General features: G+C 42.3%; 1 protein-coding gene and 1 long non-coding RNA gene across 2 annotated transcripts in view; one reads left to right on the top strand and one right to left on the bottom strand.

The window, feature by feature from the left end:
* The window catches only part of NPSR1 (neuropeptide S receptor 1), a 152,951-nt gene extending 151,127 nt beyond the window's left edge, over window positions 1-1,824 (top strand). The window contains exons 8-9 of the mRNA XM_061414162.1: window positions 492-672; window positions 1,734-1,824. Of these exons, the coding sequence (XP_061270146.1) occupies window positions 492-672; window positions 1,734-1,824 (272 nt within the window). The remainder of the gene's footprint in view (window positions 1-491; window positions 673-1,733) is intronic.
* Window positions 1,825-2,105: 281 nt separating this feature from the next.
* The window catches only part of LOC133246150 (uncharacterized), a 45,668-nt gene continuing 20,961 nt past the window's right edge, over window positions 2,106-26,812 (bottom strand). Inside the window, exons 2-3 of the long non-coding RNA XR_009735932.1 lie at window positions 4,469-4,646; window positions 2,106-2,455 (exon numbers count right to left, since the gene is read on the bottom strand). This is a non-coding gene — a long non-coding RNA (uncharacterized LOC133246150). The remainder of the gene's footprint in view (window positions 2,456-4,468; window positions 4,647-26,812) is intronic.

The following is a 26,812-nucleotide window of genomic DNA, read 5'->3' as shown; positions in this document are numbered from 1 at the left end:
ACTTAGCCAGGCTGTGTTTTGAAACACTAGATATCACCCCTTCCCCTCGCCTACCCCAAAACAGGAGTCACTATAAAGTGCTCCTTGTTCTGTCTTTTACCATAGAGTCTCCAAATTCAGAGGGATTTGCTGAATTTTTTTTCGCACTGTGTAGAATGAGAGGCTGAGGCCATGTTGAACAGCTCCCAGCCTTTCAAGGATCACTGCAGTAGTTAAATCAGACCCTCCCTTTACAAATAGACAAGCTCCAGCAAATTTACTCAACTTTAGAAATGCGTCTGTGGGATGTAATGTATGTATGTGTGAGTGTGTGTGTGTGTGTGTGTGTGTTTAAGTAAACATGACATTAATATGAACACACACAACTGTTCTAAATATTTCTGAGATCCCAGGTGGTAAGGAGCCTCCTCATTGAAGCTCCACTCAGGGCCAACACGGAGGGCCCCCTGGGCTGTGGGCTGCTACAGGGCTAATGGTTCTCTTCTCCCCAGCCTTCATCTGCTGTTGGAGTCCCTACTTCCTCTTCGACATTTTGGACAATTTCAGCCTCCTTCCAAACACTAAGGAGCGTTTCTACGCCTCTGTGATCATTCAGAACCTGCCTGCCTTGAACAGTGCCATCAACCCCCTCATCTACTGTGTTTTCAGCAACTCCATATGCTTCCCCTGCAGGTAAGGGGCATTCAGACACGGGGAAGCCCTCTGCACTCACCTCCAACCTGTGTCTTCCTCATGCTAGAGCTCCCGGGCGGGTTATAGATGAGAAACTGAGAGTCAAAAAGTTCCCGCTAGTGTGACAGATTCAAATTCAGGCCCCCCAGCCATGGCTCATGCTTTCTCCTATACCACATCACCTCCTATAGCAATCATCCTAATCGAGTCACATATAGACGATCCTTATTTTCGTTTAAAGCTTCTCCCCATGAGTTGCCTCAATACAATGCCATGGAGATAGCAGGACACAAAGAATTATCATTTTACAGATAAACAAATTAAGGCTCACACGTTAAGTAACATTATTGAGATTATATGAATAATTAGTTACAGATCTGAAATTAGATCCTTCCCACAATGACTCAGTCTGCTGTTTTTCAGCTGTTTTACTGCACAATCTACAGGGGGTAGGTGGAAAAATCCTTAGGGGATGGAATCGTACTAGAATTGTTTCAGGCTTGGGTTTGATGCCCTCTGTTGAATCTGTCTTCCATCAGTTGACAAGATCTTTCAAGTCCTTCTAGAATTATGGATGGATGGTAGCATTTCTCAGTGATCCTAAACGTCACTGATACGTTAGAATGGCTACCATCCCTCACCTGCCTTGCCCCTGGCCTCTCACCCATCAGCCCCTCCCTGCCCTCCCCTTTCCTCTTGTCTCCATGATGGAATTGCAGAATGGTTACAGGCTTGGGTTTGATGCTGCCATTGTTGATTCATAGCTACATGCGACCTAGGGAAAATTATTTAACTTCCATAAACCTCCATTTCCTCACAAGTAAAAGAGGGGTAATAGCAATAGCAGTGCCTACATCTTAGCCAGTGATGTCTCTGTCACTGGGCTCTGGTGCTGATCTGTAGGAAGGAGGGCTGTGAGTGGTGGGGAAGTATGGTGAGGGCTATTACATTAAAAGTGCTTAGCACAATGCCTGATCCTTAATAAGTTCTCCACAAGTGTTAGCTCCTGAACAGTTAAATTATTCAGGACAAATGATTTTTCCTCTTTGTTCTTTCTTTAGGGAGCAAAGATCACGGGATTCCAGAATGACATGTCGGGAGAGAACTGAGAAGCATGAGATGCAGGTTCTGTCCAAGCCAGAATTCATGTAGATCATGGGGCAGTGGTAGCACTGGGCTGAGCCCCATCAACTCTCCTGGGTTCCCATTAGCACCTTGGGCCTCTGCCCTGTACCTTTATCACTTGGGGGATGCACAAGGCAAACACTAAAAAGTGTGTGTCACCTGCCTCAGCAAGTATTGGCCAATAGGAAGTTACAAACTATTCACACCAGCCAGGAAAGATAACCCCTTCTTTCCCTACCACTCCTAGCTGCCCTTCTCGCTGTCAGCACCAGAATCAACGGACAGAGACGTTGCTGGCCTGGGGCCCAGGCTTGGGCAAACAGAGGGAATTGACTAACAAAGCATGTTTGTACATGTTCTTATAATTACAATTTAAGAAGTAAATAAAAGGCTTACCTGGGCCTAGATTTTCCTCCCATTTTTGGAATCAAGTTTCAGTAGCTGTGGCCAAAGAGATGTTTGTCCTTGAAATGTCAACAAATAATAAATTCATCTCCAGGCATTGAGGCTTTGTGTCTCCTCTGCAGATGGCCATGGTTGGCAGATGGATGTGTTGGCAGCAGCCAGCCTCACGGTCCCATTGTATCAACAGATGATTTGCAGAAAGAACATAAGTGCTGGCCCTCCAGAGCAAAATCGAAATTGAGGGGTACTTTATCTGGTAGGAAAAGAAACAGCGCAAAAAGTCATGGGGCTCTGACCTCCAGGCTCTGAGAGGTGGCACCTGGGTCTCACACATGTCTTTCTGGCTCTCTGAAGGCTCCTCCCTTTGCATTCCACATTTAGGCCACTCTGGGTTCCATGTCTCATACCTCAGGGACACTTCTCTCTCTATAGTTGGGAGCTGAACGCCTGTGGCTTTTCCAGGCATGATGTTTCTGTAATATCTTTATCATTTTTGCACATTTTAGCTATTGTCTATCTAACACCTTGGCTGGGAAGCACTCGTGGGCCTTATTTTGACAAGCCTGGAGTTTGATATATATAAGCATAATCCAAGTGAAATATGACTAAATGTTTTCTAATCAATTTTTGCCATCAGATTTTTCCATAAGTGGAAGTGGAATAATTTAATTTGATTATATATACATCCCCACCCACAGTTCTAGGATGCGCGTGAGCTCCTTATTTTTAGCCTCACATACATTCTTGACATTAAAATCTCCTTGGCAAAATCCTCCTTCCCAAAATTATCCTGAGCTTAAGTCTTTTTTCGTCTACTGCTAGTGGAGTTATTATTTTAATAGCACTCCATTCCTCATTATGGTGTTAACCCAAAGACTTCATGCTTAAGGTCACAGTGGCATTTTTCCCATAAACTCTCTTTTCAATTCCATCTGACCTTAAGAAATGTATCTCTTATGTAGAAAGCAGACTCCTCAGTTACCATCTATCTTAGAATTACTTTCTGAATTTGAGGAGCCTGAAAAATCTAGTTGTACATCTACAGAACAGTATTGAAGGCTGCCTTCCTTTCTGTCCAACCAGCTAAATGTGAGCAAACCTGGAAGCTTTGAGTGGTTGAGAAGTGCTTTTTGACATTTCACTTTAAATCAAGATGTGCTACAGAAGACCCACATAATCATTGCTAAGATAACTGTCTGCATGCGAGCCAATTAACAGTGCAAAATCTGGTGGCTGCCCTTCCTACATGGCAAAATGGGAGGCCTGGGTTCTTTTGACAGATGCTTTCAACCTCTGTCAAGCTCTGGTCTGAGAAAGGCATTACATGCCTACCTCATCCATCAATAGACCCAGAAAGTTAAGGAGAGAGTCAAGTGAGGGGCTTTGTGGGCTTTAAAACCTGTGAATGTGATTTTGTAGTTATTGTAGCGCTGAGACTCCTGTTCCCAGTGAAGACTGGAGATCAGTAAGATAATGGTACAGGCTGCTGCAAGACAAGCTGCCAGTACAATGAAACTTGCTTCATATTGGTGAGGACTTTGGGGTCCTCCTTTTCATGTATTTTCTGAGCTTGAGGAAACATGATTTAAATACTAAGGAATGCTGGTAATAGTTTCATAGTCTTATGACCTTGGAACAAATTATTTAATGTTTCTGAGCATCACTGTCTCATCTGTAAAATAGGAACAAAATAAGGCTGGAGCAGAGAGTCTTGTGGGTTCTTTACAGATATAGGTGCTGAGATTATAATGGCTTAAATTAAATCCATAGAGTCATAGCTTCTGGAATTTCTTCCCCAGGGAGGCAATGATTGTATGACTCATGGCCACGTTGTTTGCTCTTTAGAAGGTGTAATTTCTCCATCTATCACCATGAAGTCAGAGAAACATCATTTCCCAATTGGGAAATACAGTGTGAACTCTTGGAGAAAATGAGCAGCTTAGTGTTGTGATGTCATTTTTATAGCCTTGGACACCGAAGTGGGGCCAGAGAAGCCAGCAGAGTGATATATAAAATTAAGATGCTTACTTCCTACACCAAGATGTCACAGACACTTATGATTGCATTATCACTTAGCTTCAGGCATAGGCAAAAATTTAGGATAATAAGGATAGATGTGTTTAATATATTTAGCCATGCTAGAGAAAATAAGTGTCTCCGCTTTACTGAACTAAATTAAATATGAATGGTAAAAACTTTGCTTCCAGGGATTGTATTGAGCATAATTTAACGGAAGTTTAATTTTGCCAAGCAACATTTCCCATACCTTTTAAATGGCTTTAATTTGTGATTAATGATGAGAAAAAAGTATCCCTTCTCAACCAAACACACAGCTTAAACTTGCTTCCCCACATCATTATGACAACTCTAGACATCCATATACAGAAAGGACTTTACCTCTTCCTTTTGCATCCACAGTGTCGGAAGGGACCACAAGCCTGCATCTGGTGGGGAAACAGGAAGACAAAATTATATTTAGCAGGAAATAGAGCAGCTCTACTCTTCTAGAGTCATCTTAAGTGAGCTACAGGCCTTATGGCAACTATACTTTTTTTACAGTCATATGACTATACCTCACTACAGCCAGCAAATTTGGGAAACTCAGTAGTGGCCACAGGACTGGAAAGGTCAGTTTTCATTCCAATCCCAAAGAAAGGCAATGCCAAAGAATGCTCACCCTACCACACAATTGCCCTCATCTCACACACTAGCAAAGTAATGCTCAAAATTCTCCAAGCTAGGCTTCAACAGTTCATGAACCATGAATTTCCAGATGTTCAAGCTGGATTAATAAAAGACAGAGGAACCAGAAATAAAATTGCCAACATCTGCTGGATCATCAAAAAAGCATGAGAGTTCCAGAAAAACATCTACTTCTGCTTTATTGACTATGCCAAAGCCTTTGACTGTGTGGATCACAACAAACTGTGGAAAATTCTTCAAGAGATGGGAATACTAGACCACCTGATCTGCCTCCTGAGAAATCTGTATGCAGGTCAGGAAGCAACAGTTAGAACTGGACATGAAACAACAGACTGGTTCCAAATAGGAAAAGGAGTATGTCAAGGCTGTATATTGTCACCCTGCTTATTTAACTTATATGCAGAGTACATCATCAGAAATGCTGGGCTGGCAGAAGCACAAGCTGGAATCAAGATTGCCGGGAGACATATCAATAGCCTCAGATATGCAGATGACACCACCCTTATGGCAGAAAGTGAAGAGGAACTCAAAAGCTTCTTGATGAAAGTGAAAGAGGAGAGTGAAAAAATTGGCTTAAAGCTCAACATTCAGAAAACAAAGATTATGGCATCCGGTCCCATCACTTCATGGGAAATAGATGAAGAAACAGTGGAAACAGTGTCAGACTTTATTTTGGGGGGCTCCAAAATCACTGCAGACAGTGACTGCAGCCATGAAATTAAAACACTTACTCCTTAGAAGGAAAGTTATGACCAACCTAGATAGCATATTCAAAAGCAGAGACATTACTTTGCCAACAAAGGTCCATCTAGTCAAGGCTGTGGTTTTTCCTGTGGTCATGTATGGATATGAGAGTTGGACTATGAAGAAAGTTGAGCACTAAAGAATTGATGCTTTTAAACTGTGTTGTTGGAGAAGACTCTTGAGAGTCCCTTGGACTGCAAGGAGATCCAACCAGTCCATCCTAAAGGAGATCAGTCCTGGGGGTTCACTGGAAGGACTGATGCTAAAGGTGAAACTCCAATACTTTAGCCACCTCATGTGAAGAATTGACTCACTGGAAAAGACCCTGATGCTGGGAGGGATTGGGGGTGGGAAGAGAAGGGGACGACAGAGGATGAGATGGCTGGATGGCATCCCTGACTCGATGCACGTGAGTCTGAGTGAACTCTGGGAATTGGTGATGGACAGGGAGGCCTGGCATGCTGCGATTCATGGGGTCGCAAAGAGTTGGACACGACTGAGCGACTGAACTGAAATGAACAGTGTTTCTTGCAGTTTTTCAATTGCATTTGACTGAAAGTAGATGGTCCTGTTCAGGGGCCAATCTCCTCGCTTTTGGAAACCTGAAAAACACATGCCTCATTTCTCTGCAGCTGCATTTTAAGACTGCATTATCCTCAACAGGGCTGGTTTGATTAACATTTTAAAAGTGCAATTCCATGCATACAGAATGTTAAGATGGACAGAGGCTTGTGTCATGTAGTCTCATGGTTTTCTGACTATCTGGGGACTCCCTAAGAAGTCCCAAAGAAGTGACTCAGTATTCATACTCACATATACAACAATAGTATACATATAAAGTCTAGACAAAATTAAGATAGTTAAATTGCTTAAAGTCCTTGCATTACCTGGAATGTGGGTAGAATATAGATTAGACATTGATACACCAAGAATGCATGTTTTCATTTCAAGAATGTAGGTTGTAATCATTAAAATAATAGAAATAAAGAACTATATAACTTTGAAACTAAAAGAGAAGAAAAACATGATAAAAGGACTCAAGCAGTCTAAAGGCAAGAAAAGAGAGAAGTAGAAATATGAATAGCTGGGACAAATAGAAAGCACATAGGAAAATGGTGGATTTTTTTATCCAAATATATCAGTAACTGTAATAATGTAAGCAGATTATATACTCCAGTTTTTGTTTGATTAGACTTTTAAAGAAACAACTATATGTTATTTGCAAGAGATATGCCTAAAACACAAGGACGCCGAAAGTTTGGAAATAAAAGAATGGACAAAGGTATTCCATGGAAACAGTACTAAAAGCTGGTGAGACTGTATTAATAAAGACTAAATACATTTTAAGGGGGAAAAAAGCATTAGTGGCAATAAACAGGGACATTTCAAGTGATAAATGTTTTAGTTCAGTGAGATGATATAACTCTAAATTTCTAAGCATTTACAAGATGGCCTCAAAATATGTATTTTCAAAAGCTGTCAGAACTATCAAACAAATAGACAAGTCCACAGCCATAGTGGGGAATTTTGTCACACTTAATTTCAGTAATTGAAGGAAACAAAAACTAGGAATGATCTGCATAATTGGAACAACATGAATAACACAGGTAGCGCACATTATCCTACCACTCCAAAATAAATGGTCTTTTCAAGCACATGTGAAGCAGTTACAAAACTTGATCATATGACAGCCATAAATAAAATAAGCTTCAAAACATTCAAAAGATTGAGCTCAAACAGATTGGTTTCTCTGATCACAATACAATTATGCTAGAACTCAAGAGCATGAGCTTAACTAGAAGATTACCAGGTTTAGAAATCAGAAAATATATTTCTTAGTACTTATAATCAAAGAAAAAAGTACATGTAAAGTAGAAAACAATCATATTGAATGATAATGAAATTATATCAAAAGTGTGGGATACAAACAAAGGACTAAAAAGAATTTTTCTTCTTTTCTTTTTTTTCTTCTTCTTTTTCTTCTTTTCCTTTAAGTTAATGAATAAATCATCTAGTTCATGAAGTTAGGGAAATTCACCAAAACAAAGCCACAGGAAATACAAGCAAGAAAATAATGTGCAGGAGTAAATTTAATAAAATAGAAAACAAACATGTAATTTTAGAAGCTCAAGACAAAATTCTGTTATTTGTAAAAATAATAAAAGCAATAAACCTCTTATGAGACTGGTCAAAGGGAAAAAAGAGAGAAGGCACAAGTAAGCAGTATTATTTATTTTAAGGATATCTCTGCAGGTCTTGAAGTCAATAAAGAGATAATAAAAGGATATTATGATCAAGTACTAAAGCAAACTGAAAATATAGCTGAACAGCCACCTTACTATAACTGACATAAGAAGACACAGAAAAGTTGAGTAGTAAATATCATAACTACTAAAGAAAAAATATACCTTCATTGGAGAGTTCTACCACAATTTAAATAAAAAACAACTCTAATTCTATTATACTTATACTATTCAGGAGACTTGAAACTATTTATTAGACTAAAAATGCCATAATGTCAAAACCCTACAAAGATATTACCAAACGGAAAATTACAAGTGAAATTTTGTCATGAAAATAAAAACAAAAGTTCCAAATTAAATTTTAGCAAACCAAATCCAGCAAAATATAAAAAGACTAAAACACATGACCAAGTTGTATTCATTTCAGGAATGCAAAGTTGGCTTAATATTAGAGAATTACTCAAATAACTCATTATACTAATAGATTACAAGAGTTAAAAAAAACACATTATCAGTATAACAGATACAGGGGAAATGTTCAATAAAATTATTGGGCATTAAGGCACAATAAAAGATTTTCACAAATTTGAGTTAAAAAGAAATCCCTAACTCTAAAGATTATGTACCAAAAATCCTAATGATAAAACTTTGAGGTAGTCCCTTTGAAATAAAGAATGAATGAGTAAAGAATACTATTATCATCACTTTATTCAACACTGTACTAAGATCCTAGCCAATATAGTAAAGCAACAAAAACAAAAAGATAAAAGGCATAAGGATTGGCAATGCATAATAAAAATCAATTTATTATTGATATAAATATATAGAATATCAAAATAAGATACAATATTAGAATTGATAATTATAATTGTAAATAATTAAAAGTAATCATAAAGTTTAGTATGGTTGCAGGATACAAAATCAATATACAAAAGTCAATATCATTTCCACACAAGAGCAACAAATAGAAAATTATTTTTCAATTGCAATTTACAATAGCCTTAAAAGATCAAGTTCCTAAGAATAAATTCATAAATGGTGTGTAAATCTCTATGGAGGAATCATAGTACTATTGAAAGGTATTAAAAAGGAACTAATTCAATGTAGAAACAAGTACACCATGATTTATCATAAAATCATCCATTCTTCTCCAATCAATTAGTAAGATTAATATAGTAACAATCTAAGCTCCAGCAGGAATTCTGTAGAACTTTACAAGTTGCCTCTAAAAATTTATAGAGAAATGCAGAAGGCCAAAATTAGCCAAGACCAAGAAAAAAAAAGTGGGAATATTTGATCAGCTAGATACTTGATCTTATCACAAAGCCATAATAATGAAAATTATAGTATTGTGTCAGAGTAGACAAATTAACAAATATAACAGTAAAAAAGTTCAGAAAAAGATGTCCACATATTGGAAAACTTGTTTATTTCAGAGACAGCATTGCAGAGGAATGGAAAAAGGGTGCTCTTTCAATACATGATGTAAGGAAAATTGGGCAGTTACATAGAAAAAAATGAAAATGAAAGCCTGGTGGATTATATGCAAAAGTGCTTCCAGATGGATTATGGATCTAACTGCATGAAATAAAACAACTTGAAGAAATAATGTAAGAGAATATCTTTAAGATCTCTGAATAGGGCAAGAGCTCTTTAAACAAAACACAAAAACTGCTGCTTTGAAAGGAAAAGATTAATAAATTTGATTACCAAAAAATTAGAAAATCAAAAGACATCATAAAAAAGGGTGAAAAAGCAAGTGATAGAATGGGAAATGATATTTGCAAATGACCAAGATCTAGTATTTAGAATATGCAAAATTCACGTAAATCACTAAGAAAAGACAATTGAAAACAGATAGAAATTGACCAGGACTTGATTTCAGAAAAGAAATTTTCTAAAAGGCCAATAAAACACCAAATGAAAAGATGTTAAATCTCACTGAAGTCAGGGAAAAGTAAATTAAATCACAGTGAGATATTAATATGCACCCACTAAATTGGCAGAAATTTAAAACTTTGACAATATCAAGTGTTGGTGAGGATGTGAAGCATCAGAAATTTTCATTGTTTTCTGGTGGTAAATATTTAGTACAACCTAAGGATCAAACCCCAGAGAAGGCAATGGCACCCCACTCCAGTACTTTTGCCTGGAAAATCCCATGGATGGAGGAGCCTAGTAGGCTGCAGTCCATGGGGTCACTGGGAGTCGGACACGACTGAGTGACTTCACTTTCACTTTTCACTGTCATGCATTGGAGAAGGAAATGGCAACCCACTCCAGTGTTCTTGCCTGGAGAATCCCAGGGACAGGGGAGCCTGGTGGGCTGCCGTCTATGGGGTTGCACAGAGTCGGACACGACTGAAGTGACTTAGCAGCAGCAAGGATCAAACCAGAGTCTCTCACATTGTAGGCAGATTCTTTACCAACTCAGCCATCAGGAAAGCTCCTACAATCATTCTAGCCTTTAACTAATAAAATTAAGGATGTATATACTCTATGACTTTGCATTTCCATTCCTGAGTAAAGATACTACAGAAGAGTATAATTATGTGAGCCTTAATATATGTGAAAGAATATTCATAATAATTAGCGAAGGGAATGGCAACCCACTCCAGTATTCTTCCCTGGAAAATCTCAAGGACAAGAGGAAACAGGTGGGCTACAGTTCATGCGGTCGCAAAAGAGTCAGACACAACTTAGCAACTTAACAACAATCATAATAATACTGATTTATAAGAACCATAAGTGGAAGTGAAACAAATGCCCACCAGAACAATAGATTAAAAAAATATGGTATATTTCATACAATAAAGTACTTTATAGCACCAAAAATGACCAAAAGAAAACCCACCCCAGCTGCTTGTCACAACGTAAAAAAAATCTTTAAAAACATAATATAAAAGTAAAGAAGATAAATACTAAAAGATACTGTATGATTTCAATTATGTAAAATTCACAAGCAGCCACATTTTACTATTGTATATAGGGATGCATACACAGGTGATAAAATTCTAAAACAATGCAAGGAAATTACTTTTATGAAGTAATTTATAAAAGCCAAGAGTGAGGCTCCTTTGTGAGATGGGAAAGAGCTGTGTTTGGGAGGGAGCCTGCAGAAGGGGGGCTGGTAAGGTTCTGTTTCTTGCTTCGGGTGTTCACTATCTAATTACTCATTAAGCTATATATTCACATTTGGTGTGCGTTTATGCAGAGAAGGCAATGGCACCACTCTAGTACTCTTGTCTGGAAAATCCCATGGACGGAGGAGCCTGGAAGGCTGCAGTCCATGGGGTCGCTGAGGGTCGGACTCGACTGAGCGACTTCACTTTCACTTTTCACTTTCATGCATTGGAGAAGGAAATGGCAACCCACTCCAGTGTTCTTGCCTGGAGAGTCCCAGGGACAGGGGAGCCTGGTGGGCTGCCGTCTATGGGGCCGCAGAGTTGGACACGACTGAAGTGACTTAGCAGCACCAGTAGCAGCACTTTTATGAATGTGTGTTATATTTTACAATTAGAAGTTTCTAAAACTGTAGCTTTTCAAAGTCTTTTAGGACTATTATTCTGGTAGTAGTGCAGAGAAGGCAGCCAGATTGGAAACAGGAAGGTGATCAATCGGGTCTGGATTACACACAAGAAACGGCAGAGATGAGATGGCCCAAAGATGCTTCTGGGTTCCTTCTCTGCATTCTGAGCCAGCAATGTATCATTCACATCCAGTAACAGGAATATTGATGCCAACATTTTTCAAAATCTGCAGAAATATCTTGGCTCCTCCATAGAGTCTTGAGTGTCAGTCCAGTGGAAATCAATATCTAGCTTCTGTTCTCTTGTTACCTATTGAGGGGTCCTGGAGTCCTGAAGTTCTTACTCATAACTCCAACCCCCATGTCCTTCCAAAGAGTCTCCTCCTCCTTTCTGCCCTTTCTCATCCCTCATGTATAGCAGGTACATACACCTGCTGTGTTACTCCCCAAGTACAGCCACATCAGCATTCCTCCAGAGAGGCTTTCATGTAAAGAGGGAACATTTAAGGCATTGCTGCCCTATTGCCAAAGAACTAACTTCCAAAAAAAGTAGATACTTTGAGCCTGCAGGAGGTGGCCAGGACAAATATTTGGTGTCAAAAGCATGTTGACTCATCTCCATGATGATTTGACAGGGTTTAAGAAGGCTGATCAAAGGGTCCCAAATCTTGCTGCGTCACAGAATCACTCATGGGCTTAGGAAAGAAGTACAGATCTTGAGATCTCCAACCGCATTCTGATTCATTGGTCTCTGAGTACAGCCTAGAAGTCTGTACGTACAGCAAGCAACTCAGGTGATTCTTGTGCAGGGGTTCCTGCAGCTCTTTGAGGCACCAGTACTTAGGAACCAGTGCTTAACAGCATGCCAGGTCTTTAAAGCCCAAGTTTCTCATGGCCAGGAAGGGTGTGGGCCACCTTGGCTTACCTCTGTCCAGTTGCCCTGAGTCCAACCTGAGGACAAATGTTCTTCTAAGAGTCCAACTTCATCACCTTGCAACTCTCCAGATAATGGTTAGGTAAACCCAGGACTAAATTTTGTTTCTTCTATCCACTCTAGACTAAATGCTCTTTCCCCACAAGAAGACAGACCTTAGTATAGAGTGCTTTACATGCAGGTAGATACACAAATGAAATCAAGTGGGAAAGCATCGCCCTGAGTTTATGTGATGTCTGAGAACAAGGAAGGATGCCTCTGAAGGGATGTCTGGGGGCTGTAAAAACATGCAGATAGGGTATTACACTGAAGCCCTTGAGTGTAACCTCTTCAGACTCGGACCCCTTTATGCTTGTTTATGGACTTCCCTGGATGCTTGTTTATGGACTTCCCTGGAGGCTTAGATGGTAAAGAATCCACCTGCAAAGAAGGAGACTTGGGTTCATTCTCTGGGTTAAGAAGATTCCCCTGGAGTAGGAAATGGCAACCCACTCCAGTATTCTTGCCTGGAGAATTCCATGGACAGAGGAGCCTAGCGGGTTACAGTCCATGGGGTCACAAAGAGTTAGACACAACTGACTGACTTTCACATACTTGTTTATGTGGATTATACTCATAGATATTTACTGCATTAAAAATTAAATGTGAGAAACTGTTTAATATTTACCTATGAATTCCTTTATAAATAACAATAATAAACTCAATACATAGTAACATAAATATCTTCTATACGGAAAGTAACTATTTCCCTCTTCAAAAAAAAAATTTAGCAGGAAGATCAACTTGTTTTAACTTTTTGTAAATCTCTTTAAGTTTGGCTTAATAGAAGACAGCTGGATTTTCAGATCTTCTGCATTCAATCTGTGGCAATATGTTGTTTTGATAGAAATATGTAAAGAAAATCAGGCTTCACACAAATATGTAGTTAGGGGAAAAAAGGAGTATTTTAATCTGCTTCTGCACTCAATCTGTTGTGCTAGTCCATGCCATGTGACCTCTGGAAAATTCCACTGTACACAAGAGAGAAAGAAAATGAAAAAGGCCCCAAAAACATTCTAGTGCTACTATGAAAATAGTTTTGATCTCACAGACCCTCCCTGAAAGGTCCTCTCCACTCACCAGGATCTGGACCACACTTTAAGGATTGCTGCCTTAAAGAAAAACTGTGTGCGCATTTATTTGCCAACAGCAATAGCTATTGCTTTAATACTGCTGTCCTGGCTGCAAAGTGGAGGCAGGATGAGGTGGGTAGGCTAACTGACCATGTGTATCTGTTTGCAAAGCGGGGTAAAGCACTAATTATAGGCAATTATGATTTGGACTTTGTTCCAAGATGACACCTCAAAAGGTAAACCTAGTGATTAAAGCTACCTGTGCTGTGGGCCATAGCCCATAGTCCTACTCAAACTGGATACTCAGGGCATGTCCAGGACTGGGGGCAAGTGGTGGCTGGACTGAGAAAGAGAGTGAGCAATGCATGTATGTATGCTCAGTCACTCAGTCAAGTCTGACTCTTTGCAACCCCATGGACTGCAGCCTACCAGGCCCCTCTGTCCATGGAATTCTCCAGGCAAGAATACTGGAGTGGGTTGCCATTTCCTTCTCCAAGAATGGTCAATATTCACCTCTAAAACTATGGTGTTTACAGGGTTCTGAATGTAAGCAGACAAATGACTCTCTTCATATCCTCAAATGGACTTGCTAAGTCAGCCTACCCAGACCACTTTCTTTCACACTGAGGCTGCCAATCCAGCAATCCTGATCTCCTGCACTGTTTTGTGATTTGTTTTTTTGCACAGCATCTATCATCTTCCAATGCACTGTATAATGTGATTATGATTATGTTTACTGCTTATTGCCAACATCTCCCATGAGACAAGGATCTTTGCCTATTTTGTTCACTGCTATATGCCCTGGACCAGAACACTGCCTGGGATAGAGTATGTACTGATAAATGTTAGTGAACTAATAAGATTTATGGATAAAGGGGAAGAGGAGAACACTAGCATCCTGCAAGCAGTTTGCACCCAGGAGAGGAGGAAGGCTAAGCTGAGCATGCCCAGTTTATTCTCTCCAAATTCATGACACAGATAAGGCTATTCCTTCCTCTTCCAACAACTGAATAGCAAATAAAAGTTGAAAATGTGACATCTCTCCATGAAAGGACACATTAGAAATGAAGAAGCATCATCCACCGCTGACTTTCCACAATTATTTGTTCTTAACTCTTTGTGATTAAATATTAAGCCTATGGTCAGCCATGGGTGTGGTGACCCTCCGATGAGGAGATCATAAGTTCTATCAAGACCTTTCTATTCCTCTTTCATCAGGTACCCTCCCAATGCCACCCACTTCATTTGGACCCTTTATGCCCCTACTGTTTCTTTGCTCCAAGCCCATCCTCCACTCCATTTGATGCTGAAGCTGAGGCTGGGACTCTGCAAACCACATTTCCCAATTCCTTTGTTAGTTGTTTTTTGTTAGGTAAGGTCTGCCAAAGGGAAATGGGTAGGATATGGAAAAAAGAACACAATTTGGGGAATATAGAGGGCTTCCTTTCTGTATTTCAATCATCAGCTTTCCCATCATCTCCTCAGGGTTACTAGCAGGATTCAGACCACACCTCTCCTCAGGTGCATGGAGCTTGCCCCAGAGACCTCAACATCTGTCCTGGGGGCCCTTCTCTAAACTCCTAGGGTAATGCCTCCTTCCTTTTGTTCTCCAGTCTTAGGGGTGGTAGCTGCTGTCTGCAGTTATTAATCCCTAGGCTACCATTCTTCTTTGCTATTTCAGCTCCCTAGCACCTGTGCACCCAATTCTGCATAAGTCCCTTCTTTCTGAAATATCTACCATGGCTCCTCTTTCCCTTGTATGGCTCCTGACTGGTACAGTTCCCCTGTGGACCCTCCTGGGACCACTGATGGACAAGTTAGAATTGATCCCCACAGGGCTCTCATGTGAGTCAGAAAAATCTCAATTAAATCTCTATATTGCTGTTAATTAACTCCTTATTCAATTTCTCTTTCTTAACGTCCTTCCACACTATCCGATATAGCTAGAGTGATCATACGGTCCAGCTCAACCCAAACAGTATAGGTTTATGACTGTTGTCCAAGCATAATTATTAATAGAGCCTCCTTTTTCTCTCAGAACTATCCTAGTTTGGGTGATAAATTATATTGTCACTCTAATCATTATATGCTCTACAAAGAAATTAAATCATGTTAAGATATTCCAGCAATAAAATACCAATTACAAGATGTTCCAAGTTTGAATATCAACCCTTTCTCATCATGAATTTCCTGGGAAGAAATTAAATTTCAATGATTGAAGTCAATGATTAAGTTAGAGTTCAAATATATTAAAGTCCAAAGGATTTAAGGTCCAAAATCATATTCTTTACCCATCTGATTTAAGGTTTGAAGAAAATTAGAGTCCAATTCCCTTCAATTTGTTATTCCACTCCTGTGTTTTATTTCTCAACATTCCAAGGACCTGCACTAAATGTTGGAGTTGAAGGGTCCAAAAATAGCCTCTGTTCCCCACAAGAGCTTTGAATAGATTATAAAATCAAATAAAGGATGACAGGAGAGAGATTAGAACAACACCATTATTACTAACAAATGTGGCTTGTACCTGCAGTCAAGCTGCTGCTGCTGCTAAGTCGCTTCAGTTGTGTCCGACTCTGTGCGACCCCGTAGACGGCAGCCCACCAGGCTCCACCGTCCCTGGGATTCTCCAAGCAAGAACACTGAAGTGGGTTGCCATTCCCTTCTCCAAAGCATGAAAGTGAAAAGTAAAAGTCAAGTCACTCAGTTGTGTTCAACTCTGCAACCCCATGGACTGCAGCCTACCAGGCTCCTCTGTCCATGGGATTTTTCAGGCAAGAGTACTGGAGTGGGTGCCATTGCCTTCTCCACCTGCAGTCAAGAGAGTATGCTAACAATGAACTCACTGTGGTAAATAGGCTTCCCTGGTAGCTCAGCTGGTAAAGAACCCACCTGTAACGCAGGAGACCCCATTTCAATTCCTGGGTCGGGAAGATCCCCTGGAGAAGGGATAGGCTACTTACTCCAGTATTTTTGGACTTACCTGGTGGCTCAGATGGTAAAAAGTCCGCCTGCAATGCGGGAGAACCTGGGTTCAATCCCTGGGTTGGAAAGATCCCCTGGAGGAGGGCATGGCAACCCATTCCAGTAACCTTGCTGGAGAATCCCAATGGACAGAGGAGCCTGGCAGGTTGCAGTCCATGGGGTTGCAAAGAGTCAGACATGACTGAGCGACTAAGCGTGCATGCACGCACTGTGGCACATAGAGCTACTGCTCACTAATATCTGTATTTACCCTTTCTCTTGGGCACAGCTGCATTATGCATTTCTCAGCCTCTCTTACAGGTAACTTTGGCCCTATGAATTTTAGGCAATGGATCATAAGAAAAGTCATGTGTTCTCTTTTATAGCATAGTCCATAAAAACTTCCCTTGAGTATTTCTCATGCTACCCCCAACCTCATCTGCAAGCTGAATGGGAAAAACTCTGAGGACTTAGAAAAGGGTGAAGCTAAAGAATTTCTGGAAGTTGTTTCTTGAAGCCCTCAGGCCACCCTGCCTTCTCTACCCTCCAATTTCCTGAAACTGACCCAGGACAGGTTCTCCTACAGCAGTGAGTTAGCAGCTCAGGGGAGACATAAAGAAGCAGAAGAAAACTTCTATACCCTGTGGACAGCTCAAGCCCAAGAGAAAGTGAGTAGACCTGAGCTGCGCATGCTCAGTATCATCCTCCTGCCTTCAAATCACTCAGATTAAACCTCACCAGGTAGGACTGAGGGAGCCGCTTTCTAGAGAAAGATGACCACACCTCCCCAGGGAAAATTTCTCCCCATCAAAAGAGTGTTTTCATGTTGATATATGGCAAAACCAATACAATATTGTAAAGTTAAAAATAAAAAAAATAAAATAAATTTTAAAAAAGAAAAAAAAAGTGTTTTCTTTTTTGTGCACCCCCTGTTTTGACTTCTAACAATCTTTCCTTTGTTTCCCATCCAGATTGTATTAGCTCTTTCCCAAGGCATACCCATTGCTAATTTCCTTGGTATAAAACAGAGGAGAATTACCTTTGCTTCTCTCTTGTGACTAGTCTGTGGAAGGCCAGACAAATAGGCTTCCCTGGACAAAGTGAATGTCGCTCAGTCATGTCCAACTCTTAAGTCCACGGAATTCTCCAAGCCAGAATACTGGAGTGGGTAGCTGTTCCCTTCTCCAGGGGATTTTCCCAACCCGGGGATCGAATTCATGCCTCCCACATTGCAGGCAGATTCTTTACCAGCTGAGCCACCAGGGAAGCCCGTGGCTAAAGTTGAGTGACCTCCCTCTCCACCTACTCCTGACTGCAGAGTCCAGAAAAGGTCATTCTTAGTAGACATAACAGGGGATCCTTAGCACATTCTTTTATTCTTTGAGGATTAGTAGTATTTACTTACAAATCAGCAGGCTCTTTCTGTAGGAAGTTTATACCCTCAGCAACTCCCTGCCTCAGAGTTCACCTGCCATGGAGACCACCTTCCTTTTCTTGAAATAGATGAGTTCAGATTCTCACCACGGCAGGAATAATGCTGGCATGGGCTCCCTTTAGTGTGTTTTCCACACCCACAGTCTTTTCTGAAGGACACTGTCCTGCCTTTAATATTCAGGCCAGTGCTCGGTCCGATGTGGCCTAGTACCTTCTGGCTAAAGCAGATTAGACCAAGGTAGACCACCAACCCACGGGGGCTCATTCACAGACTCGTCAACAGACTGTGGCCAAGAGAATGAGTCATTTAGTGGGAACTGAAACCCAAATTTTACACGATAAAATGGGAGAGGTCACAATGGACCATTTTAAGCTTGTAAGACAGTAGGACCCATGAGTAAGCAGAGAAAATTGACTGATAAAGGACAATGGTGCAGCTGTACAGAGAAACACAAGTGGAGAGAGGAGAGGGGAGAGACCAGAGAGAGACAGACAATTCAGAGGAACTCATCCACGGTGGTATCTTGGACCCTGCTGCTGCTGCTAAGTCACTTCAGTCGTGTTGTTCAATTCCTTGTAGCCCCGTGTTTCACTGTGCCTTGTGTGACCAGAACAACTCATTTCCATAACTGTTATCAGAATGTGATTCCCTAGAAAACCACGAACATGTGAGCTTCTTCTTGCCTACCTGTCAGATGGCTTGAGCAACTAAGATTGGGAATAAGGTGTGAATAAATAAGAGAGAGTTCGGCAAGATTGGCACTTTGGGAAGAAAGGAGAGTAAGAGAGTGAATCTTTGCTTTATTCTTTAGGTTAGTATGAGGTTCAGAGGTTAAAGTGAAGGAGAAGATATCCACAGCAAAACTCATGCCAAATTGAGGAATTCTCCAGGCCATAGAAGGAAATAAGGGCAGTTTCTTCAAGGACATTGTGGTGCTGGACATTTTGTGTGTGCATAGCCTCGCATTCAGTAGGAGCTCAGTTATGAAAAGGAGGTGTTCTGAAATTTGCAGAATGAATAAACTAGGCACATCTACCCTAGATAGAGAAAGCCTATCAGTTTTATTAAAATTTTCCAACCCTTAAAATTTATAACATGAGAAGCTGTAATATATTGAATTATCTCAATCCTCTGCCCCAAACAAAGAAGTTAATAAGGAAATCAAGTGAGATGAATCTAAGACTGACAGTTCAAATAGGCCAAATAGCCAAGGTATCTGGGGTATGTTAGAATACTACTAACTAAGCCTGGTGAATTGCCTTTATTAAAGAGCAAGGAGTCCTCAGAAAGGAAGTTTTTCGACCTGCCAGAAGTAAAAGTGAGGAGGAGTCTAGAACCCCTTATCATCCTGCAGCACCCTTTAGTGCTCCCCGGCCAGCACCCCCAGCATGCCCTTATGCCTGTCCAGCCTACCCATCTCCAGGTAGCTCTGATCCAGCTGGGGAGAACATGGAGACCGGGAATTGTCAGCATCCTGACCAATGAGAGTTGAAGGTCCCTTCGCAGAGAGTAATCCCCCAAGTCAAAGGAAGGGAATGAGATATGAACACACAGCTGCACTCGACATCCAGTGTAAAGCCCAGCAGAACCCACCTCGGGTACACAGCAGCACTTGGGCTTGTCCAGAGGATGGGTGGGGGTGAGCCTGCTCTTGGCCTGAGAGAGAGTGAACTTGCACTAAAGGGAAGAGCTGGGTGCCCAGCACAGCCCAGGAAGACAGGCCTTGTTCTTCACAGGAGAGAGGCAACTTGGTGTCCTGTGGTATCCATCACTGCGTTGGCCACCTTGGCAACTCCAGTTTAGACCCATCGGGGCTGCTTTGTCCCCCTCTGTTAAAGTAGAATACACATGGGGAGAGAGGCACTGCCAGCACTCAGCCTGCCAAAGGGCTGGGTAAGGTGGCCAGGATGAGGAGGGGCCCTGGCTGCACACCAAGCCTGCTTGAAAGAAGCAGTCGCACCAGGGGGAGTGGAGGCCAACCTCTTCTGAGGAATTGGGATGACTTCACAGGGAAGCTCACTTGACGTAGCATTAGGGCCAGGGTTCTGAGGAAGGGAATCCCATAAAGGCCACAGAAAGAAGACTGGCCTCCAAGACCGGGCTGACACAGCATGGTAGCAGGCAGGACTGTTCCTAAGCAGCAGCCTCTGGAAACTGAGAGCACGGAGTGGTCCTTCTTTACCAGGTGAGGGCAAGAATGAGTGGAGCAGGGATTGGACAATAGGACAGTTCATGTGAAACAGTCAAATAATTCAAAGGGCAAAAACACAGGCCGGCTCACTCAGAGCACCTGAAAGTGATGATTCTATGCAAATTTGATGACATCAGATCCTGTTTAAAATTGCTGCCTTTTCTCCATTCCCATACGCCCCGCCTTAGCTCAGACCATAATGAATGACCACCAGGACACGTGTCATGGTTCTCACTGCCACTAGACTTGCCCCGTCCCCTCCGCCAACACTGCTTTTGGGGATCAGGCCTTGACTCTTTCTTAGGGTGTGGAACTGGCAGGGCTAGGGGCAGTGGTCTGTATTAGGTGACAGACAACAGAAAGCGACGTTTTCTGAACTAGAACTTATGATTTTTGTGCCAAGTAGGCTAGCTACTTTTTCGTGCTCCATTTCATTTCATTGTCGCATCCCCTCATGAGGCAAATATCAGTACCTGCACTTCGCAGATGAGGAAAATGAGACTCGGAAAGGACACGCAAAATGCCCAAGCCACGTAGCCCTAAGTGGGGTGTGGGACTTGAACTTGGGCTTCCTGACATTATGTCTCATAGTGTGAACCACTGGTAACATTTCTCTGTCCTCATCTTTCTTCTCCTCAGAGCCCAGTACAACATTTATTGATCTGCCTACCAACACCTCTTCCTTGATCCGCGGTGGTCTGACTTAACCAAGCCTCGCTGTCACCTGTCCACCTGCCCTTTACCCCTGCATCTCCCCATCCCCACTCACCCTCGGAAGACTCCATCAGAATTTGCTGTAGCTTCACTCTCATTTTCCTGAGAAGAGCTGAACAGACCTGAGCATGTCCAAGATCTACGGTATTTCTGAGGAAGGTGGAGGGGCCCAGGCAGGGGCTGCGTGAACAAAGGCTGTTACAATAGTGCTTTCAGGGTGACGTGCACACAATGCCTTGCATTTTGTCTCTTAATCATCCCCTGGTCTATCTGGCTGGTGTCTGACTTTGAAATCCTGCAACATCCAGTGAATAAAGAGCCATTGTGTTTTTTCCCAAACAGAACTGGGCCTGTCACTCCAGACACAGAAAGCACCCTGGTCTCTTTAGTCAGTTTTTGCAGCGATACTGTCCCTGCTGGTCCTTATTCTCCCCGAACAATAGCAGCCAGGTGTCACCAGGATCACCAACCAGCACAGCTGCAGGCCTCCATAAAGTGCTAGGGCTTGAAACCCTCTTGGAGAATGGCTTGAACCCTCACCTTAAACTTGGGGAGCTTCTGGCCAATCCAGTGACGAAGCTGCAGGGCCAAGTTCCTTCCTGAGCCTCTTGGTGGCTTGCCTGAATGTGCAGCCTCTGATGTCACCCTTGAACCAGGTCCTTGAGGGTAGGGCACTGGAAGCAGTTGTGCTCTTTGGAAGATGTTACCCGTTAGAACAGGGCTTCCATGTGTATGGGAATCCCCTGGGATTTGGGGGAAATGCAGGTTTGGATTCAGCCTGAGATTCTGTGTTTCTAACAAGCTTCCAGGTGAGATTACTATTGCTGCTCTGGGACCATGTTTTCACTCACAAGGGCTTAGAGCCTCTCTCAGCCCCAGGGTGGGACTAGAGCTGAGATCTGAGGGGTGTCTGTGAGGGTGTGAGGAAGCCGCTCAGCTGGAGTCAGCTGTGAAGCCATCGTCCCCTGAGCAGACACCCAGACACAGCAGCAGGGACCAGCCCTCAGGGAAGAGTTGAAGAGGATGAAAGTAATGATCAGAGATGCTCACAGGAAAAAAAAAAAAAATGGGGGATAGATATCTGTGGTGGTCTTATTGGAAGATGAGATACAGGGTCGGGGGTAGATGATATGTCATGTGAGGAATTTCCAAAATGAGGTCACACACAGGAAGACCCCAGTCCGTCTTCATTTCGGTCAGCCTTTCCTCTTTCCCGGAGTCCTCTCTTCCATGTCAGCCTCAGGACGCTGACTATGATGCTCTCAAGGAGAAAGCCAGAAACCCTGCAGTGGGCCCTTCCTGGCTCCTCTGCTCTCACCGTGTGCTGCAGGTGGTGCCGGGCCCTCTGCCACTTCTGACTGCTCACGACGGCATGCGGACACCAGTGGTTCTGAAAATGAGTCGCAGTAGGCTAGGCTGTGTCAGAGCCTCCAGAGGGGGCTTGCAAAAAATGCAGTGTTCAAACCTAGAAATTCTGACACAGTAACATGTGGGAAAGAGCCCTGGGATTTACAAAAAGGTTTAAGCTCCCCAGGTTATTATGAAGCACAACCAAACTTGAAAAGTGCCAATTTACGCAAAATACTACTAAGATCCAACTACACAGAATGCTGCTAACAAAAGGTAGCTAAATGCCAATATTATAGTGTAACTCCATTTGCTTGTATGTTATATGTATATGCTTTATAGTAAATAATAAACAGTATACCTCCAATTTTTTAAAAATACACACATGTTGATATATAGATACATAGATACCTGGGAGGTAGGATGATAGGATTATAGCATTTCTCTTTTATTCCTTTCTCTTCTTTACTCCTGCTCTCCACCCCCACTGTCCAAAGGACAGGGGTGACCCCAGGCTCCCTTGTCCCTGTGACACCGACAAGACTGTGATAGAAGGAATTTATAGTCACAGATCCCTAGAAACAAGAGGCACACCATGCTATGCCATGTAAGGCCACAAGGTGGGTAAGGAGGCAGAAGAGGAGAGAGAAGAGAGCAGCGCCCAGAGCTTTTGGGGGGTTTTCCCCAGAAAGGATGGGCCAGGCAAGATAGATATAATCATAAGCTTAGGGTGGGAAAGTTTGAAGGAGTTCAACAGGCTCTGGGCTGTGTGGGTGGTCTCTGGGTGTTTGAGACCTGGCTCTGGGCTAATTGAGGGCAGGAGGAATACTGACTTGTTCTGTGTGAGTTTAATAAAGGAGATGATGTAGGTGTGGGCTCTGGGTTGGCTGGTTTGTATATCACAGGTGCACTCTTGGAAAAGTCATTTGCTACCTTTAGAAATTAGCTGGCCCTGGGAGGGGCAGTCTCTCCAAGATCAAGGCTCCAAACGTCAGAGTATCAATAATACAAAAATGTTTAAAAATATAGTCAATTTTGCTTTGCATAATCAACCTTCAAAAATGCCACTGAGGTCTTTAAATGACACATAGCTAAATCAATTGCAGGGTAAGAAGTTTTGTATACTTTTTAGAAGCTTGTGAGCTGGACACAGACTTCAGGGCTCTTCCACTCTCCTGTTTAAATGACGATCCTTGTAATTGTAGCATGAATTTTTACAAAGCACTTTCTTTCACACATTTTACTTCATTTAATTTCCATAACCATTCTAAGAGATGAGCATTTGGTTCCTATGTGATTCAGAAGAAGCAGTCTGGTGGGGTTTGGGGTCGGGGAGTGAAAAACAAGGTACACATTACCATGTGTTAAGTTCTCCTAAAGGGACACACTAACACATACTAAGCTCTCCTAAAGGATTCCCTGGTGGCTCAGATGGGAAAGAGTCTACCTGCAGTGTGGAAGACCTGAGTTTGTTCCCTGGGTTGGGAATATTCCCTGGAGAAGGGAATGGCTACCCATTTCAGTATTCTTGTCTGGAGAATTCCATGGACAGAGGAGTCTAGTGAGCTACAGTCCATGGAGTCCCAAGGAGTCGGACATGACTGAAAGGTAGTGTTCTCCTTAGATTCAGAGAAGTTAAGTGACCCTAGATGAAAGCCAAAAGCTGAAATGTCCCCCTGTGTTAGGCAATGAACCCACATTGGTTTGTTCTCAAAACCAACACCTTTCCACTATATTCACTGATTCAAGCAGTAGTGGCAAACCCCCATATGTCCCAGATGCTATTCTGGATGCTGTACAAAGCTGGATATACAAAGCTAAGCAAAATAGATGGCATGCTCCCTAGTCTTGAGGAGTTTACAGAAGAGAAGGGAGAAAGATATTAATAAGTTTATCATCAAAATATAAAATGAGAATGGTGCTTAAAAATTTGAAGGAACACTTGTGAGGCACTGAGCCCACCTCCAAAATCCTGGGCCAGGAGCCAGGTCTAGGACCTGTTTTACCAACCCTGCAGCCCTGCTCAGGCCATTGTAGCTGTTTCCTGGTCTATGATAACTGCCAAGGCATCTCCTTCCTAACAGGTACTGCCTGACCCTTCACTGCCCATTTTTTCCTCTAGCAGGTCAGGAGAGTGATGGCCAGTCAAACCAGATTCCAACAGTATCGGAAGACAAGGCAGAGAAGAGCCAACAAATACGTTTTTAAGGGTGGTTAGGAAAAATCCCAGGCTTCCCTGATAGCTCAGCTGGTAAAGAATCTGCCTGCAATGCAGGAGACCCCGGTTCAATTCCTAGGTCAGGAAGTTCCCCTGGAGAAGGGAAAGGCTACCCACTCCGGTATTCTTGGGCTTCAACACACTGGTTCCAAATAGGAAAAGGAGTACGTCAAGGCTGTATATTGTCACCCTGCTTATTTAACTTATATGCAGAGTACATCATGAGAAACGCTGGACTGGAAGAAACACAAGCTGAAATCAAGATTGCTGGGAGAAATATCAATAACCTCAGATATGCAGATGACACCACCCTTATGGCAGAAAGTGAAGAGGAACTAAAAAGCCTCTTGATGAAAGTGAAAGAGGAGAGTGAAAAAAAGTTGGCTTAAAGCTCAACATTCAGGAAACGAAGATCATGACATCCGGTCCCATCACTTTATGGGAAATAGATGGGGAAACAGTGGAAATAGTGTCAGACTTTAGTTTTCTGGGCTCCAAAATCACTGCAGATGGTGACTGCAGCCATGAAATTAAAAGACGCTTACTTCTTGGAAGGAAAGTTATGACCAACCTAGATAGCATATTCAAAAGCAGAGACATTACTTTGCCAACAAAGGTCTGTCTAGTCAAGGCTATGGTTTTTCCTGTGGTCATGTATGGATGTGAGAGTTGGACTGTGAAGAAGGCTGAACACCAAAGAATTGATGCTTTTGAACTGTGGTGTTGGAGAAGACTCTTGAGAGTCCCTTGGACTGCAAGGAGACCCAACCAGTCCATTCTGAAGGAGATCAGCCCTGGGATTTCTTTGGAAGGAAAGATGCTAAAGCTGAAACTCCAGTACTTTGGCCACCTCATGCGAAGAGTTGACCCATTGGAAAAGACTCTGATGCTGGGAGGGATTGGGGGCAAGAGGAGAAGGGGATGACAGAGGATGAGATGGCTGGATAGCATCACTGACTTGATGGACGTGAGTCTGAGTGAACTCCGGGAGTTGGTGATGGACAGGGAGGCCTGGCGTGCTGTGGTTCATGGGGTCGCAAAGAGTCAGACATGACTGAGCGACTGATCTGATCTGATCTGAGGAAAAATCCCAGAAATGTGAGTCTGCCTGAAAGAGCTTTCTTCTTCAGAAGGAAACTCTGGATAGCATTTGTTACCTACATAAAGATACCAAGACTCCTCCCTTTTCTTTTAAAATTCTGACTCAGGGTGTGTTGAAGGGAAGATTTTTGTGAGAGGGGGAAGCTGTTGGGAAGGTTCCCGTGCTCTTTAGGGGGAGCCACAGGAAGAGATGCTCTGAGTACTGAGAGGTCTGACAGTGATGCTTCAGTGTGGCTGCTGACACCGAGGACACAGTCAGTGCCCAGTGGGCCTGAGCAGACCATCAGACCTTGGTCCTCGGTGCCATCACTGGGCCACCAAAGCAGATGTCCCTGAAGTCCTCCTACCTCAAAACTTCCTAAAACCCAAGATAATAAAATCCTTGTTTAAACCAATTTGAGATGGGGTTTCTTCAAGACAAATACATTTTAACTGATGCATAAAAACTGTTTTATTTTTAGTATCATGAAGTTTACTTTCAACCTCATGGGAGCAAAGTCATTGATGTATTCTACCTAGATCAAACGTATCTTTTTAAGTAAATGTTTTATTGAAAATATAGCTACCTAATACAAAGAGCTGACTGGCTGGAAAAGACCCTGATGTTGGGAAAGATTGAGGGCAGGAGGAGAAGGGGACGACAGAGGATGAGATGGTTGGATGGCATCATCAACTCTATGGACATGAGTTTGAACAAACTCTGGGAAGGACAGGGAAGCTTGCTGTGCTGCAGTCCATGGGGTCGCAAAGAGTTGGACAGGACTGGGCAACTGAACAACAAGCATACATTTGAAAATTTGTATAAATCCTAGATACACAATTTGATGAATTATGATCATGGAAACACATGCATGCAATCATCCAGGTTGGACCTAGAAAAAATTGGAGAAATTTGAATAAGTAGAAGTTAAAGGGCCAGCCAGGCATGGTATGTAAAAGGAAATGAGTCTAAGTCCCAGGGTAAGACCTTATGAAGTACAGAAGGGAGACTATGAGGATACAGCTTGACAAATATGTATCATTAGGATAAAGTCCATTCAGACTCATTCGTTATGTGAATTTTAATAGACTTGTCCTGCTGATGGACCTTGTTGTTGGGATCCAACAATTCTATTGCTATTAGGAATATAAAGGGGAAGAATCCAAGAAATACCCAGTCTAAGGTGAACAGCCACTTAGAAAAACACAGGTTAGTAAACACACATATTTTCTTGCTCTTTCAGCTAAAAGGGACTAAAAGCAGTGACACTGCAGTAGCAATGAGCACTTAGTGACTCTATTACCATTCTCTAACGCAAGACGTCATGGTTTATCTAGAGCTGATTCTACCGCTGGGGCAGGAAATACAAGTTGAGCCTGGAGCATCTTGTAGATGCAC

This window comes from Bos javanicus, chromosome 4, assembly GCF_032452875.1.
Source record: "Bos javanicus breed banteng chromosome 4, ARS-OSU_banteng_1.0, whole genome shotgun sequence".
Lineage (NCBI taxonomy): Eukaryota > Metazoa > Chordata > Mammalia > Artiodactyla > Bovidae > Bos > Bos javanicus.
The sequence above is the reverse complement of the archived record's forward strand: the minus strand, read 5'-3'. Positions and strand labels throughout refer to the sequence as shown.